We start from the raw sequence: 17,318 nt of genomic DNA, 5'->3' as shown, positions 1-17,318 counted from the left end.
GTTAATAAAATTTCAAATTTATTACCATAATAAACGAAACAAATAAGAAATAAAATAAAGTAATTACCCGCAATTTCTTTTCACAAGATGAAACAATACACCTGCTATCTGGTATTTTACAACTTGCAAATAATATAAATAAGTAAATAATCAAACTTTTGTTTTGCTAGAAAAATATATCTCTTAACTTAATTACATGAAGTAGGTCACCTTAAATTATATGTTTACATTTTGTGAATAGATGTAATTAAATAATTTAAGTGTTCTTAAAGTTAAGATCTGATAAATGGACATAAAACATTTTATAAATATCGCACTTTTATTCACATAAACTGAACACGACTTGCAATATTTTTAAATGGATATAGAAGTTTTGTAATATTCATTAGTAAGACACTTCAAAAGTATTAAAGTTAGCATCTGCTTTTATAAAATTTGATCAAAAGTGTTCTTTAGATTACAATACATACAACAAATATGTTTACAATATTTTTCATGCAGATGAAAATATTTCTTAGTATCACAATTGAAAAGTTCAAAGATACAGCCTAAATAAATTACAATTCTGCAACGTTCAGCTTTGCACTTTAAATCAACTGTTGTGATTTAAATGCAACATTAAGTGAATCTGAAATGGCTTTAGTTACATAATCCGAGTACTCGATAGGACGATCACTTAAAGTAATATATTCTTCCATTTGTATGAAAGCAACAAGTGCTTCAAGCAAACCTTCTGTTATAACATCTGACGCTGAATATGACGGATTTCCAGCTCTGATATCTGAGAGTAAACTTGCGAGACCACGAGCAAACGTTAGATAGTCGAATTTTCCTCCTGGTGTCGGCAGTGAAGAGATGATGACAGATATTAGAGATGCAATCCTCTTTTCGGATTCAGAAGAGCTAAGTATAGATAGAACGCTAGGTGAAAGAACAGCAGATGCAGCCGTTTCAGCTGCAGCACTTTCAGCGGTAGAAGTGGACACCAAAATCGAAGAATCTGTTGCTTGAGCTTCACTGCTTGATATAGCTTCACCCGACCCTGCAGCTTCAGCGTCTTCTTTAGCCAGAGCATCCCAAGACAGCAAATTGTTTTCATATAACAATTCGGCTGTTGCTTGGGACAAAGCAAGAGCATACGCCTGCACAGATGAACCAAGGGGTAAGGCATTCACAACTTCGATATATCTTTCAAGGAGGTCATTGACAGATATAGAAGAAAACTGAGAGAAAGAGTGAATATGAGAAGCAAGAGCAAACAAGAAAGGCCGTACTTTTTCTAAAGAAAATTCTGAACCGAATAAAGACGAAAATCGAGGATTTACTAACAGCGTTCCATATAAATGTGATCCAAAAGCTTCCTCAATATCCGACGCCCCATCTCGAGCAACATAAGCAGTAACTCCAGGAAGAATGCCTGTACGTCTAGAACCAGTCTCAACTGAGATATCAGCAGACGTAGATGCCACAGAAACTGCACCAGTGGCTGAAATTTCTTGCGCTGCTGAGGTTTCCAAAGCTGTAGCGATTGCATTCTGGACAGATGCTCTCGCAAGTGCAACGGCTTTAGGCGTCAGCAAATTTTTCGATAAGAGAATTCGAACCGTTAATTCAGCAATTTCTTGCGCATAAGCTCGAATTGGTGAACCGGGTGCTATCTGAAGAACAGCAGCAATGTAAGGATCCACCAAGTCATTCAGCGTAAGTGAATTGAACTGAGAGATAGCTATTATGTTTTCTGCCAGAACTGTGAAAAATGGTCTTATTCTCAGCAATGTGATTTCTCCTGTAAATGCGTCAGTAAATCTGGGATTTGAAAGAAGAGCATTGTATATCTCTCTTCCAAAATCTGCTGCAAAAGTAGGTGATTCAACACCAGCTTGATAACCAGCATCTTCGGTTTCCGATACAGACTCTTCAGCGATTTCAGTCGTTTCCAGAGCGGATGTAATAGTTCCTTCCTCAGATAAAGCTGTAGTTTCACTAGAAGCAGTTTCAGTTTCCGATATTTCAGAAATAATGCCGTCAGAGCGTGCCTTTTCTAAACCACTCCTTATTGCACTAGCTGCCAGAGCTGCTAGATTTGTTTCGCTTCCCTCTTCAATCAAAGAATACTTTGCAAACACAAAGGTTGTACCATCAGCGAAAAGCTTAGCGTACGAGACTAGGGTGCCATCATCAAAAAGAGAGGAAAGACCCTTCCTGAAAGCAACAACGAACTTAACAGAGCGGACTTGGCTAAATTCAGGAAAGGCAGAAAACGAAAGGGCAATGCGCGAAAACACCTCCGTTAAAGAATCCTGCGGCAGCGAAATAGATAAAGATGATCTGAATGTTCCATCTTGTAGTAAGTTGAGGTACAATGCTCTGGCGAACAAAATTTGAGAAGTCGTTAAACCGTCAGGTGCCACATATGCCTGCGCTTGTAGTCGAGCCGCTTGGTCTTCAAGTTCCGCTTCCTCTTCTGCTTCTTCTTCTTCCAGAGTTTCTTTTTGTGTCGAAATTCCTATCGATTCTTCTGTTGTCACAGTGGTGCTTCCCTCTTCTTCTGCAGTTGCACCGATTTCGGCTTCAGAAATTGCTGTCGATACAGCAGTTGCTATTGCGCTATCCAACCTCTCCACAAGCTGCAATGTGAGTAAGTTCCTGGAGAAGAGAAGGCGAGCTGTTGTCTGAGCAATTCTTTCAGCATATAACCTCAACGGTGAACCGGCGCTAATAGAGAGAACAGCTTCTATATAGAGTCCGACCAAGTCATCCAACTGTAAAGAGCTGAATTCCGGTATGGCTATTATTTGGGTAGCCAGAGCAGTGAGCAACGGTCTGATGTTTTGTATTAAAATTTCTCCGGCGAATGCCAGTCTGAAACCTTCATTCGTAATAAGAGAATTATACAGTTTTTCTCCGAGAGCAGATTCCAGAGCTGTGGCTCCTTCGCCGGCCGTGTAAGCACCTGCTTCCGTTTCTGAAGTACCCAGAGCCGCTGAAGCAGTTTCTGCAACTTCCGTTGTAGTCGTAATAGTTTCTGCTTCAGCAGTTGCTTCAGTTGCCGCAGTCTGAATGGCAGAAGATGATGCTGCAAGTGACTGCTGCGTCAACAAATTGTTCTCGTAAAGCAGTTGAGCAGTGTCTTCAGCGATTACTTTCGCGTATATCGTTAAAGGTGATCCCGCACTAATGCGAAGGACTGCTGCTACGTTCTGATCGAGCAAAGTGCTAACAAGTAAGGAACTAAACGCTGGTATAGAAGTGATGCGGGTTGCGAATGTGGTGAGGAAAGGTCTGAATGTTTCAGGTGATATTTCGTTACCGAAAGCCAAAGAAAACGCTGGATTTCGTAGGAGGGCCACGTATATTTGTTCGGCCAATTCTGAGACGATTGCTGGCGCACCGACCCTGGCAACATATCCTGTAGCGACACCCTCTTCTTCGCCCGCTTCGAGCCCACTTTCGGATTCCGCCGTTTCGACGGCAGAAGTTGTTGAAGTTTCCGTTGTGGTTGAAGTAGTTTCTAAGGCTGTAGAGATTGCGCTTTGCACAGATGTTCTTGCAAGTGAAGCAGCTTCGGAAGTTAGCAAGTTCTTGGATAACAGAATTTCAACAGTTAATCCTGCAATTTCCTGGGCATAAGCACGAAGTGGTGAACGGGGTTCTATCCGCAGAACTGTAGAAATGTAAGGATCTACCAAGTCATTCAGCGTAAGCGAACTGAACACAGGTATAGCTATTATATTCTCCGCGAGAACTGTGAAGAACGGCCTTATTCGCAGCAGTGTGATTTCTCCCGTAAAACTTTCAGTAAACCTTGGATTTGAAAGAAGAGCATCGTATATCTCTCTTCCAAACTCTGCTGCATAAGAAGATGTGCCGGCTGCAGCCTGGAAGCCAACCTCTTCCTCAGTTTCCGAGACAGATTCTTCAGTCGTTGCTGCCGTTTCGAGAGCAGAAGTGGTAGTGGATATCGACTCTGTTTCTTCTGCCGTAGCTTCAGTTTCGGATGCTTCAGCAAAGATGCCTTCAGCACGTGCCTTTTCTATACCACTGGTTAATGCACTCACTGCCAGCGTTGCTAGATTCTCTTCGTTTCCTTCTTCAATCAAAGCGTAGTTCGCAAGGACTAACGTTGTCCCGTCCGCGAACACTTTAGCGAAACCTGACAAGGTACCGTCATCCGATAGCAAAGAAAGTGCAGTTCTGTATGCGACAGTAAATTTTACGGGACGGACTCGACTTAATGGCGGAAGGAGGGACAAAGAAATTGCAGCACGTGAAAACACCTCCCTAGCAGCGTCCACAGATAGCCCAGCACTGAACGCTGATCTGAATGTTCCATCTTGTAGCAAGTTGAGGTACAATGCTCTGGCGAACAAAATTTGAGAAGTCGTTAAGCCGTCAGGTGCCACATATGCCTGCGCTTGTAGTCGAGCCGCTTGATCTTCAAGTTCCGCTTCCTCTTCTGCTTCTTCTTCTTCCAGAGTTTCTTCTTGTGTCGTAATTCCTATCGCTTCTTCTGTTGTCACAGTGGTGCTTTCCTCTTCTTCTGCAGTTGCACCGATTTCGGCTTCAGAAATTGCTGTCGATACAGCAGTTGCTATTGCGCTATCCAACCTCTCCACAAGCTGCAGTGTGAGTAAGTTCCTGGAGAAGAGGAGGCGCGCTGTTGTCTGAGCAATTCTTTCAGCATACAACCTCAAAGGAGAACCGGCGCTAATAGAGAGAACAGCTTCTATATAGAGTCCGACCAAGTCATCCAACTGTATAGAGCTAAATTCCGGTATGGCTATTATTTGGGTAGCCAGAGCAGTGAGGAACGGTCTGATGTTTTGTATTAAAATTTCTCCGGCGAATGCCAGTCTGAAACCTTCATTCGTAATAAGAGCGTTATACAGTTTTTCTCCGAGAGCAGATTCCAGAGCTGTGGCTCCTTCGCCGGCCGTGTAAGCACCTGCTTCCGTTTCTGAAGTACCCAGAGCCGCTGAAGCAGTTTCTGCAACTTCCGTTGTAGTCGTAATAGTTTCTGCTTCAGAAGTTGCTTCGGTTGCTGCAGTCTGAATGGCAGAAGATGATGCTGCAAGTGACTGCTGCGTCAACAAATCGTTCTCGTAAAGCAGTTGAGCAGTGTCTTCAGCGATTACTTTCGCATATAGCGTTAAAGGTGATCCCGCACCTATGCGAAGGACTGCTGCTACGTTCTGATCGACCAAAGTGCTAACAAGTAAGGAACTAAAGGCTGGTATAGAAGTGATGCGGGTTGCGAATGTGGTGAGGAAAGGTCTGAATGTTTCAGGAGATATTTCGTCACCGAAAGCCAAAGAAAACGCTGGATTTCGTAGAAGGGCCACGTATATTTGTTCGGCCAATTCTGAGACGATTGCTGGCGCACCGACCCTGGCAACATATCCTGTAGCGACACCCTCTTCTTCGCCCGCTTCGAGCCCACTTTCGGATTCCGCCGTTTCGACGGCAGAAGTTGTTGAAGTTTCCGTTGTACTTGAAGTAGTTTCTAAGGCTGTAGAGATTGCGCTTTGCACAGATGTTCTTGCAAGTGAAGCAGCTTCGGAAGTTAGCAAGTTCTTGGATAACAGAATTTCAACAGTTAATTCTGCAATTTCCTGGGCATAAGCACGAAGTGGTGAACCGGGTTCTATCCGCAGAACTGTAGAAATGTAAGGATCTACCAAGTCATTCAGCGTAAGCGAACTGAACACAGGTATAGCTATTATATTCTCCGCGAGAACTGTGAAGAACGGCCTTATTCGCAGCAGTGTGATTTCTCCCGTAAAACTTTCAGTAAACCTTGGATTTGAAAGAAGAGCATCGTATATCTGTCTTCCAAACTCTGCTGCATAAGAAGATGTTCCGGCTGCAGCCTGGAAGCCAACCTCTTCCTCAGTTTTGGAGACAGATTCTTCAGTCGTTGCTGCCGTTTCGAGAGCAGAAGTGGTAGTGGATATCGACTCTGTTTCTTCTGCCGTAGCTTCAGTTTCGGATGCTTCAGCAAAGATGCCTTCAGCACGCGCCTTTTCTATACCACTGCTTAATGCGCTCACAACCAGCGTTGCTAGATTCTCTTCGTTTCCTTCTTCAATCAAAGCGTAGTTCGCAAGGACTAACGTTGTCCCGTCCGCGAACACTTTAGCGAAACCTGACAAGGTACCGTCATCCGATAGCAAAGAAAGTGCAGTTCTGTATGCGACAGTAAATTTTACGGGACGGACTCGACTTAGTGGCGGAAGGAGGGACAAAGAAATTGCAGCACGTGAAAACACCTCCCTAGCAGCGTCCGCAGATAGCCCAGCACTGAACGCTGATCTCAATGTTCCATCTTGTAGCAAGTTGAGGTACAATGCTCTGGCGAACAAAATTTGAGAAGTCGTTAAGCCGTCAGGTGCCACATATGCCTGCGCTTGTAGTCGAGCAGCTTGATCTTCAAGTTCCGCTTTTTCTTCTGCTTCTTCTTCTTCCAGAGTTTCTTCTTGTGTCGTAACTCCTATCGCTTCTTCTGTTGTCACAGTGGTGCTTTCCTCTTCTTCTGCAGTTGCACCGATTTCGGCTTCAGAAATTGCTGTCGATACAGCAGTTGCTATTGCGCTATCCAACCTCTCCACAAGCTGCAATGTGAGTAAGTTCCTGGAGAAGAGAAGGCGAGCTGTTGTCTGAGCAATTCTTTCAGCATATAACCTCAAAGGTGAACCGGCGCTAATAGAGAGAACAGCTTCTATATAGAGTCCGACCAAGTCATCCAACTGTAAAGAGCTAAATTCCGGTATGGCTATTATTTGGGTAGCCAGAGCAGTGAGGAACGGTCTGATGTTTTGTATTAAAATTTCTCCGGCGAATGCCAGTCTGAAACCTTCATTCATAATAAGAGCATTATACAATTTTTCTCCGAGAGCAGATTCCAGAGCTGTGGCTCCTTCGCCGGCCGTGTAAGCACCTGCTTCCGTTTCTGAAGTACCCAGAGCCGCTGAAGCAGTTTCTGCAACTTCCGTTGTAGTCGTAATAGTTTCTGCTTCAGCAGTTGCTTCGGTTGCCGCAGTCTGAATGGCAGAAGATGATGCTGCTAGTGACTGCTGCGTCAACAAATCGTTCTCGTAAAGCAGTTGAGCAGTGTCTTCAGCGATTACTTTCGCATATAGCGTTAAAGGTGATCCCGCACCTATGCGAAGGACTGCTGCTACGTTCTGATCGACCAAAGTGCTAACAAGTAAGGAACTAAAGGCTGGTATAGAAGTGATGCGGGTTGCGAATGTGGTGAGGAAAGGTCTGAATGTTTCAGGTGATATTTCGTTACCGAAAGCCAAAGAAAACGCTGGATTTCGTAGGAGGGCCACGTATATTTGTTCGGCCAATTCTGAGACGATTGCTGGCGCACCGACCCTGGCAACATATCCTGTAGCGACACCCTCTTCTTCGCCCGCTTCGAGCCCACTTTCGGATTCCGCCGTTTCGACGGCAGAAGTTGTTGAAGTTTCCGTTGTAGTTGAAGTAGTTTCTAAGGCTGTAGAGATTGCGCTTTGCACAGATGTTCTTGCAAGTGAAGCAGCTTCGGAAGTTAGCAAGTTCTTGGATAACAGAATTTCAACAGTTAATCCTGCAATTTCCTGGGCATAAGCACGAAGTGGTGAACGGGGTTCTATCCGCAGAACTGTAGAAATGTAAGGATCTACCAAGTCATTCAGCGTAAGCGAACTGAACACAGGTATAGCTATTATATTCTCCGCGAGAACTGTGAAGAACGGCCTTATTCGCAGCAGTGTGATTTCTCCCGTAAAACTTTCAGTAAACCTTGGATTTGAAAGAAGAGCATCGTATATCTGTCTTCCAAACTCTGCTGCATAAGAAGATGTGCCGGCTGCAGCCTGGAAGCCAACCTCTTCCTCAGTTTCCGAGACAGATTCTTCAGTCGTTGCTGCCGTTTCGAGAGCAGAAGTGGTAGTGGATATCGACTCTGTTTCTTCTGCCGTAGCTTCAGTTTCGGATGCTTCAGCAAAGATGCCTTCAGCACGTGCCTTTTCTATACCACTGGTTAATGCGCTCACTGCCAGCGTTGCTAGATTCTCTTCGTTTCCTTCTTCAATCAAAGCGTAGTTCGCAAGGACTAACGTTGTCCCGTCCGCGAACACTTTAGCGAAACCTGACAAGGTACCGTCATCCGATAGCAAAGAAAGTGCAGTTCTGTATGCGACAGTAAATTTTACGGGACGGACTCGACTTAATGGCGGAAGGAGGGACAAAGAAATTGCAGCACGTGAAAACACCTCCCTAGCAGCGTCCGCAGATAGCCCAGCACTGAACGCTGATCTGAATGTTCCATCTTGTAGCAAGTTGAGGTACAATGCTCTGGCGAACAAAATTTGAGAAGTCGTTAAGCCGTCAGGTGCCACATATGCCTGCGCTTGTAGTCGAGCCGCTTGATCTTCAAGTTCCGCTTCCTCTTCTGCTTCTTCTTCTTCCAGAGTTTCTTCTTGTGTCGTAATTCCTATCGTTTCTTCTGTTGTCACAGTGGTGCTTTCCTCTTCTTCTGCAGTTGCACCGATTTCGGCTTCAGAAATTGCTGTCGATACAGCAGTTGCTATTGCGCTATCCAACCTCTCCACAAGCTGCAGTGTGAGTAAGTTCCTGGAGAAGAGGAGGCGCGCTGTCGTCTGAGCAATTCTTTCAGCATACAACCTCAAAGGAGAACCGGAGCTAATAGAGAGAACAGCTTCTATATAAAGTCCGACCAAGTCATCCAACTGTATAGAGCTAAATTCCGGTATGGCTATTATTTGGGTAGCCAGAGCAGTGAGGAACGGTCTGATGTTTTGTATTAAAATTTCTCCGGCGAATGCCAGTCTGAAACCTTCATTCGTAATAAGAGCGTTATACAGTTTTTCTCCGAGAGCAGATTCCAGAGCTGTGGCTCCTTCGCCGGCCGTGTAAGCACCTGCTTCCGTTTCTGAAGTACCCAGAGCCGCTGAAGCAGTTTCTGCAACTTCCGTTGTAGTCGTAATAGTTTCTGCTTCAGCAGTTGCTTCGGTTGCCGCAGTCTGAATGGCAGAAGATGATGCTGCAAGTGACTGCTGCGTCAACAAATCGTTCTCGTAAAGCAGTTGAGCAGTGTCTTCAGCGATTACTTTCGCATATAGCGTTAAAGGTGATCCCGCACCTATGCGAAGGACTGCTGCTACGTTCTGATCGACCAAAGTGCTAACAAGTAAGGAACTAAAGGCTGGTATAGAAGTGATGCGGTTTGCGAATGTGGTGAGGAAAGGTCTGAATGTTTCAGGAGATATTTCGTCACCGAAAGCCAAAGAAAACGCTGGATTTCGTAGAAGGGCCACGTATATTTGTTCGGCCAATTCTGAGACGATTGCTGGCGCACCGACCCTGGCAACATATCCTGTAGCGACACCCTCATCTTCGCCCGCTTCGAGCCCACTTTCGGATTCCGCCGTTTCGACGGCAGAAGTTGTTGAAGTTTCCGTTGTACTTGAAGTAGTTTCTAAGGCTGTAGAGATTGCGCTTTGCACAGATGTTATTGCATGTGAAGCAGCTTCGGAAGTTAGCAAGTTCTTGGATAACAGAATTTCAACAGTTAATCCTGCAATTTCCTGGGCATAAGCACGAAGTGGTGAACCGGGTTCTATCCGCAGAACTGTAGAAATGTAAGGATCTACCAAGTCATTCAGCGTAAGCGAACTGAACACAGGTATAGCTATTATATTCTCCGCGAGAACTGTGAAGAACGGCCTTATTCGCAGCAGTGTGATTTCTCCCGTAAAACTTTCAGTAAACCTTGGATTTGAAAGAAGAGCATCGTATATCTGTCTTCCAAACTCTGCTGCATAAGAAGATGTTCCGGCTGCAGCCTGGAAGCCAACCTCTTCCTCAGTTTTGGAGACAGATTCTTCAGTCGTTGCTGCCGTTTCGAGAGCAGAAGTGGTAGTGGATATCGACTCTGTTTCTTCTGCCGTAGCTTCAGTTTCGGATGCTTCAGCAAAGATGCCTTCAGCACGCGCCTTTTCTATACCACTGCTTAATGCGCTCACAACCAGCGTTGCTAGATTCTCTTCGTTTCCTTCTTCAATCAAAGCGTAGTTCGCAAGGACTAACGTTGTCCCGTCCGCGAACACTTTAGCGAAACCTGACAAGGTACCGTCATCCGATAGCAAAGAAAGTGCAGTTCTGTATGCGACAGTAAATTTTACGGGACGGACTCGACTTAATGGCGGAAGGAGGGACAAAGAAATTGCAGCACGTGAAAACACCTCCCTAGCAGCGTCCACAGATAGCCCAGCACTGAACGCTGATCTGAATGTTCCATCTTGTAGCAAGTTGAGGTACAATGCTCTGGCGAACAAAATTTGAGAAGTCGTTAAGCCGTCAGGTGCCACATATGCCTGCGCTTGTAGTCGAGCAGCTTGATCTTCAAGTTCCGCTTCTTCTTCTGCTTCTTCTTCTTCCAGAGTTTCTTCTTGTGTCGTAACTCCTATCGCTTCTTCTGTTGTCACAGTGGTGCTTTCCTCTTCTTCTGCAGTTGCACCGATTTCGGCTTCAGAAATTGCTGTCGATACAGCAGTTGCTATTGCGCTATCCAACCTCTCCACAAGCTGCAATGTGAGTAAGTTCCTGGAGAAGAGAAGGCGAGCTGTTGTCTGAGCAATTCTTTCAGCATATAACCTCAAAGGTGAACCGGCGCTAATAGAGAGAACAGCTTCTATATAGAGTCCGACCAAGTCATCCAACTGTAAAGAGCTAAATTCCGGTATGGCTATTATTTGGGTAGCCAGAGCAGTGAGGAACGGTCTGATGTTTTGTATTAAAATTTCTCCGGCGAATGCCAGTCTGAAACCTTCATTCATAATAAGAGCATTATACAATTTTTCTCCGAGAGCAGATTCCAGAGCTGTGGCTCCTTCGCCGGCCGTGTAAGCACCTGCTTCCGTTTCTGAAGTACCCAGAGCCGCTGAATCAGTTTCTGCAACTTCCGTTGTAGTCGTAATAGTTTCTGCTTCAGCAGTTGCTTCGGTTCCCGCAGTCTGAATGGCAGAAGATGATGCTGCTAGTGACTGCTGCGTCAACAAATCGTTCTCGTAAAGCAGTTGAGCAGTGTCTTCAGCGATTACTTTCGCATATAACGTTAAAGGTGATCCCGCACCTATGCGAAGGACTGCTGCTACGTTCTGATCGACCAAAGTGCTAACAAGTAAGGAACTAAAGGCTGGTATAGAAGTGATGCGGGTTGCGAATGTGGTGAGGAAAGGTCTGAATGTTTCAGGAGATATTTCGTCACCGAAAGCCAAAGAAAACGCTGGATTTCGTAGAAGGGCCACGTATATTTGTTCGGCCAATTCTGAGACGATTGCTGGCGCACCGACCCTGGCAACATATCCTGTAGCGACACCCTCTTCTTCGCCGGCTTCGAGCACACTTTCGGATTCCGCCGTTTCGACGGCAGAAGTTGTTGAAGTTTCCGTTGTACTTGAAGTAGTTTCTAAGGCTGTAGAGATTGCGCTTTGCACAGATGTTCTTGCAAGTGAAGCAGCTTCGGAAGTTAGCAAGTTCTTGGATAACAGAATTTCAACAGTTAATCCTGCAATTTCCTGGGCATAAGCACGAAGTGGTGAACCGGGTTCTATCCGCAGAACTGTAGAAATGTAAGGATCTACCAAGTCATTCAGCGTAAGCGAACTGAACACAGGTATAGCTATTATATTCTCCGCGAGAACTGTGAAGAACGGCCTTATTCGCAGCAGTGTGATTTCTCCCGTAAAACTTTCAGTAAACCTTGGATTTGAAAGAAGAGCATCGTATATCTGTCTTCCAAACTCTGCTGCATAAGAAGATGTTCCGGCTGCAGCCTGGAAGCCAACCTCTTCCTCAGTTTTGGAGACAGATTCTTCAGTCGTTGCTGCCGTTTCGAGAGCAGAAGTGGTAGTGGATATCGACTCTGTTTCTTCTGCCGTAGCTTCAGTTTCGGATGCTTCAGCAAAGATGCCTTCAGCACGCGCCTTTTCTATACCACTGCTTAATGCGCTCACAACCAGCGTTGCTAGATTCTCTTCGTTTCCTTCTTCAATCAAAGCGTAGTTCGCAAGGACTAACGTTGTCCCGTCCGCGAACACTTTAGCGAAACCTGACAAGGTACCGTCATCCGATAGCAAAGAAAGTGCAGTTCTGTATGCGACAGTAAATTTTACGGGACGGACTCGACTTAATGGCGGAAGGAGGGACAAAGAAATTGCAGCACGTGAAAACACCTCCCTAGCAGCGTCCACAGATAGCCCAGCACTGAACGCTGATCTGAATGTTCCATCTTGTAGCAAGTTGAGGTACAATGCTCTGGCGAACAAAATTTGAGAAGTCGTTAAGCCGTCAGGTGCCACATATGCCTGCGCTTGTAGTCGAGCAGCTTGATCTTCAAGTTCCGCTTCTTCTTCTGCTTCTTCTTCTTCCAGAGTTTCTTCTTGTGTCGTAACTCCTATCGCTTCTTCTGTTGTCACAGTGGTGCTTTCCTCTTCTTCTGCAGTTGCACCGATTTCGGCTTCAGAAATTGCTGTTGATACAGCAGTTGCTATTGCGCTATCCAACCTCTCCACAAGCTCCAATGTGAGTAAGTTCCTGGAGAAGAGAAGGCGAGCTGTTGTCTGAGCAATTCTTTCAGCATATAACCTCAAAGGTGAACCGGCGCTAATAGAGAGAACAGCTTCTATATAGAGTCCGACCAAGTCATCCAACTGTAAAGAGCTAAATTCCGGTATGGCTATTATTTGGGTAGCCAGAGCAGTGAGGAACGGTCTGATGTTTTGTATTAAAATTTCTCCGGCGAATGCCAGTCTGAAACCTTCATTCATAATAAGAGCATTATACAATTTTTCTCCGAGAGCAGATTCCAGAGCTGTGGCTCCTTCGCCGGCCGTGTAAGCACCTGCTTCCGTTTCTGAAGTACCCAGAGCGGCTGAAGCAGTTTCTGCAACTTCCGTTGTAGTCGTAATAGTTTCTGCTTCAGCAGTTGCTTCGGTTGCCGCAGTCTGAATGGCAGAAGATGATGCTGCTAGTGACTGCTGCGTCAACAAACCGTTTTCGTAAAGCAGTTGAGCAGTGTCTTCAGCGATTACTTTCGCATATAGCGTTAAAGGTGATCCCGCACCTATGCGAAGGACTGCTGCTACGTTCTGATCGACCAAAGTGCTAACAAGTAAGGAACTAAAGGCTGGTATAGAAGTGATGCGGGTTGCGAATGTGGTGAGGAAAGGTCTGAATGTTTCAGGAGATATTTCGTCACCGAAAGCCAAAGAAAACGCTGGATTTCGTAGAAGGGCCACGTATATTTGTTCGGCCAATTCTGAGACGATTGCTGGCGCACCGACCCTGGCAACATATCCTGTAGCGACACCCTCTTCTTCGCCGGCTTCGAGCACACTTTCGGATTCCGCCGTTTCGACGGCAGAAGTTGTTGAAGTTTCCGTTGTACTTGAAGTAGTTTCTAAGGCTGTAGAGATTGCGCTTTGCACAGATGTTCTTGCAAGTGAAGCAGCTTCGGAAGTTAGCAAGTTCTTGGATAACAGAATTTCAACAGTTAATCCTGCAATTTCCTGGGCATAAGCACGAAGTGGTGAACCGGGTTCTATCCGCAGAACTGTAGAAATGTAAGGATCTACCAAGTCATTCAGCGTAAGCGAACTGAACACAGGTATAGCTATTATATTCTCCGCGAGAACTGTGAAGAACGGCCTTATTCGCAGCACTGTGATTTCTCCCGTAAAACTTTCAGTAAACCTTGGATTTGAAAGAAGAGCATCGTATATCTGTCTTCCAAACTCTGCTGCATAAGAAGATGTTCCGGCTGCAGCCTGGAAGCCAACCTCTTCCTCAGTTTTGGAGACAGATTCTTCAGTCGTTGCTGCCGTTTCGAGAGCAGAAGTGGTAGTGGATATCGACTCTGTTTCTTCTGCCGTAGCTTCAGTTTCGGATGCTTCAGCAAAGATGCCTTCAGCACGTGCCTTTTCTATACCACTGCTTAATGCGCTCACAACCAGCGTTGCTAGATTCTCTTCGTTTCCTTCTTCAATCAAAGCGTAGTTCGCAAGGACTAACGTTGTCCCGTCCGCGAACACTTTAGCGAAACCTGACAAGGTACCGTCATCCGATAGCAAAGAAAGTGCAGTTCTGTATGCGACAGTAAATTTTACGGGACGGACTCGACTTAATGGCGGAAGGAGGGACAAAGAAATTGCAGCACGTGAAAACACCTCCCTAGCAGCGTCCACAGATAGCCCAGCACTGAACGCTGATCTGAATGTTCCATCTTGTAGCAAGTTGAGGTACAATGCTCTGGCGAACAAAATTTGAGAAGTCGTTAAGCCGTCAGGTGCCACATATGCCTGCGCTTGTAGTCGAGCAGCTTGATCTTCAAGTTCCGCTTCTTCTTCTGCTTCTTCTTCTTCCAGAGTTTCTTCTTGTGTCGTAACTCCTATCGCTTCTTCTGTTGTCACAGTGGTGCTTTCCTCTTCTTCTGCAGTTGCACCGATTTCGGCTTCAGAAATTGCTGTCGATACAGCAGTTGCTATTGCGCTATCCAACCTCTCCACAAGCTGCAATGTGAGTAAGTTCCTGGAGAAGAGAAGGCGAGCTGTTGTCTGAGCAATTCTTTCAGCATATAACCTGAAAGGTGAACCGGCGCTAATAGAGAGAACAGCTTCTATATAGAGTCCGACCAAGTCATCCAACTGTAAAGAGCTAAATTCCGGTATGGCTATTATTTGGGTAGCCAGAGCAGTGAGGAACGGTCTGATGTTTTGTATTAAAATTTCTCCGGCGAATGCCAGTCTGAAACCTTCATTCATAATAAGAGCATTATACAATTTTTCTCCGAGAGCAGATTCCAGAGCTGTGGCTCCTTCGCCGGCCGTGTAAGCACCTGCTTCCGTTTCTGAAGTACCCAGAGCCGCTGAAGCAGTTTCTGCAACTTCCGTTGTAGTCGTAATAGTTTCTGCTTCAGCAGTTGCTTCGGTTGCCGCAGTCTGAATGGCAGAAGATGATGCTGCTAGTGACTGCTGCGTCAACAAATCGTTCTCGTAAAGCAGTTGAGCAGTGTCTTCAGCGATTACTTTCGCATATAGCGTTAAAGGTGATCCCGCACCTATGCGAAGGACTGCTGCTACGTTCTGATCGACCAAAGTGCTAACAAGTAAGGAACTAAAGGCTGGTATAGAAGTGATGCGGGTTGCGAATGTGGTGAGGAAAGGTCTGAATGTTTCAGGAGATATTTCGTCACCGAAAGCCAAAGAAAACGCTGGATTTCGTAGAAGGGCCACGTATATTTGTTCGGCCAATTCTGAGACGATTGCTGGCGCACCGACCCTGGCAACATATCCTGTAGCGACACCCTCTTCTTCGCCGGCTTCGAGCACACTTTCGGATTCCGCCGTTTCGACGGCAGAAGTTGTTGAAATTTCCGTTGTACTTGAAGTAGTTTCTAAGGCTGTAGAGATTGCGCTTTGCACAGATGTTCTTGCAAGTGAAGCAGCTTCGGAAGTTAGCAAGTTCTTGGATAACAGAATTTCAACAGTTAATCCTGCAATTTCCTGGGCATAAGCACGAAGTGGTGAACCGGGTTCTATCCGCAGAACTGTAGAAATGTAAGGATCTACCAAGTCATTCAGCGTAAGCGAACTGAACACAGGTATAGCTATTATATTCTCCGCGAGAACTGTGAAGAACGGCCTTATTCGCAGCAGTGTGATTTCTCCCGTAAAACTTTCAGTAAACCTTGGATTTGAAAGAAGAGCATCGTATATCTGTCTTCCAAACTCTGCTGCATAAGAAGATGTTCCGGCTGCAGCCTGGAAGCCAACCTCTTCCTCAGTTTTGGAGACAGATTCTTCAGTCGTTGCTGCCGTTTCGAGAGCAGAAGTGGTAGTGGATATCGACTCTGTTTCTTCTGCCGTAGCTTCAGTTTCGGATGCTTCAGCAAAGATGCCTTCAGCACGCGCCTTTTCTATACCACTGCTTAATGCGCTCACAACCAGCGTTGCTAGATTCTCTTCGTTTCCTTCTTCAATCAAAGCGTAGTTCGCAAGGACTAACGTTGTCCCGTCCGCGAACACTTTAGCGAAACCTGACAAGGTACCGTCATCCGATAGCAAAGAAAGTGCAGTTCTGTATGCGACAGTAAATTTTACGGGACGGACTCGACTTAATGGCGGAAGGAGGGACAAAGAAATTGCAGCACGTGAAAACACCTCCCTAGCAGCGTCCACAGATAGCCCAGCACTGAACGCTGATCTGAATGTTCCATCTTGTAGCAAGTTGAGGTACAATGCTCTGGCGAACAAAATTTGAGAAGTCGTTAAGCCGTCAGGTGCCACATATGCCTGCGCTTGTAGTCGAGCAGCTTGATCTTCAAGTTCCGCTTCTTCTTCTGCTTCTTCTTCTTCCAGAGTTTCTTCTTGTGTCGTAACTCCTATCGCTTCTTCTGTTGTCACAGTGGTGCTTTCCTCTTCTTCTGCAGTTGCACCGATTTCGGCTTCAGAAATTGCTGTCGATACAGCAGTTGCTATTGCGCTATCCAACCTCTCCACAAGCTCCAATGTGAGTAAGTTCCTGGAGAAGAGAAGGCGAGCTGTTGTCTGAGCAATTCTTTCAGCATATAACCTCAAAGGTGAACCGGCGCTAATAGAGAGAACAGCTTCTATATAGAGTCCGACCAAGTCATCCAACTGTAAAGAGCTAAATTCCGGTATGGCTATTATTTGGGTAGCCAGAGCAGTCAGGAACGGTCTGATGTTTTGTATTAAAATTTCTCCGGCGAATGCCAGTCTGAAACCTTCATTCGTAATAAGAGCATTATACAGTTTTTCTCCGAGAGCAGATTCCAGAGCTGTGGATCCTTCGCCGGCCGTGTAAGCACCTGCTTCCGTTTCTGAAGTACCCAGAGCCGCTGAAGCAGTTTCTGCAACTTCCGTTGTAGTCGTAATAGTTTCTGCTTCAGCAGTTGCTTCGGTTGCCGCAGTCTGAATGGCAGAAGATGATGCTGCTAGTGACTGCTGCGTCAACAAATCGTTCTCGTAAAGCAGTTGAGCAGTGTCTTCAGCGATTACTTTCGCATATAGCGTTAAAGGTGATCCTGCACCTATGCGAAGGACTGCTGCTACGTTCTGATCGACCAAAGTGCTAACAAGTAAGGAACTAAAGAATGGCATAGAAGTGATGCGGGTTGCGAATGTGGTGAGGAAAGGTCTGAATGTTTCAGGAGATATTTCCTCACCGAAGGCCAAAGAAAATGCTGGATTTCGTAGGAGGGCCACGTATATTTGTTCCGCCAATTCTGA

The 17,318-nt window shown here is 45.7% G+C and overlaps 1 protein-coding gene across 1 annotated transcript in view; it reads right to left on the bottom strand.

Annotated features, from left to right (window-relative positions):
• Nucleotides 1-300: 300 nt before the first annotated feature.
• Nucleotides 301-17,318, bottom strand: part of LOC118184944 (uncharacterized) — a 30,467-nt gene continuing 13,449 nt past the window's right edge. The window contains exon 1 of the mRNA XM_085809034.1: nucleotides 301-17,318. This exon is cut by the window's right edge and continues 13,449 nt beyond it. Coding sequence (XP_085665160.1) covers nucleotides 588-17,318 — 16,731 coding nt within the window. The 3' untranslated portion in view covers nucleotides 301-587.

The sequence above is a fragment of the Stegodyphus dumicola genome, chromosome X2 (assembly GCF_044657685.1).
Source record: "Stegodyphus dumicola isolate Sdum_Otavi_A_Nest chromosome X2, ASM4465768v1".
NCBI classification, from domain to species: Eukaryota; Metazoa; Arthropoda; class Arachnida; order Araneae; family Eresidae; genus Stegodyphus; species Stegodyphus dumicola.
The sequence above is the reverse complement of the archived record's forward strand: the minus strand, read 5'-3'. Positions and strand labels throughout refer to the sequence as shown.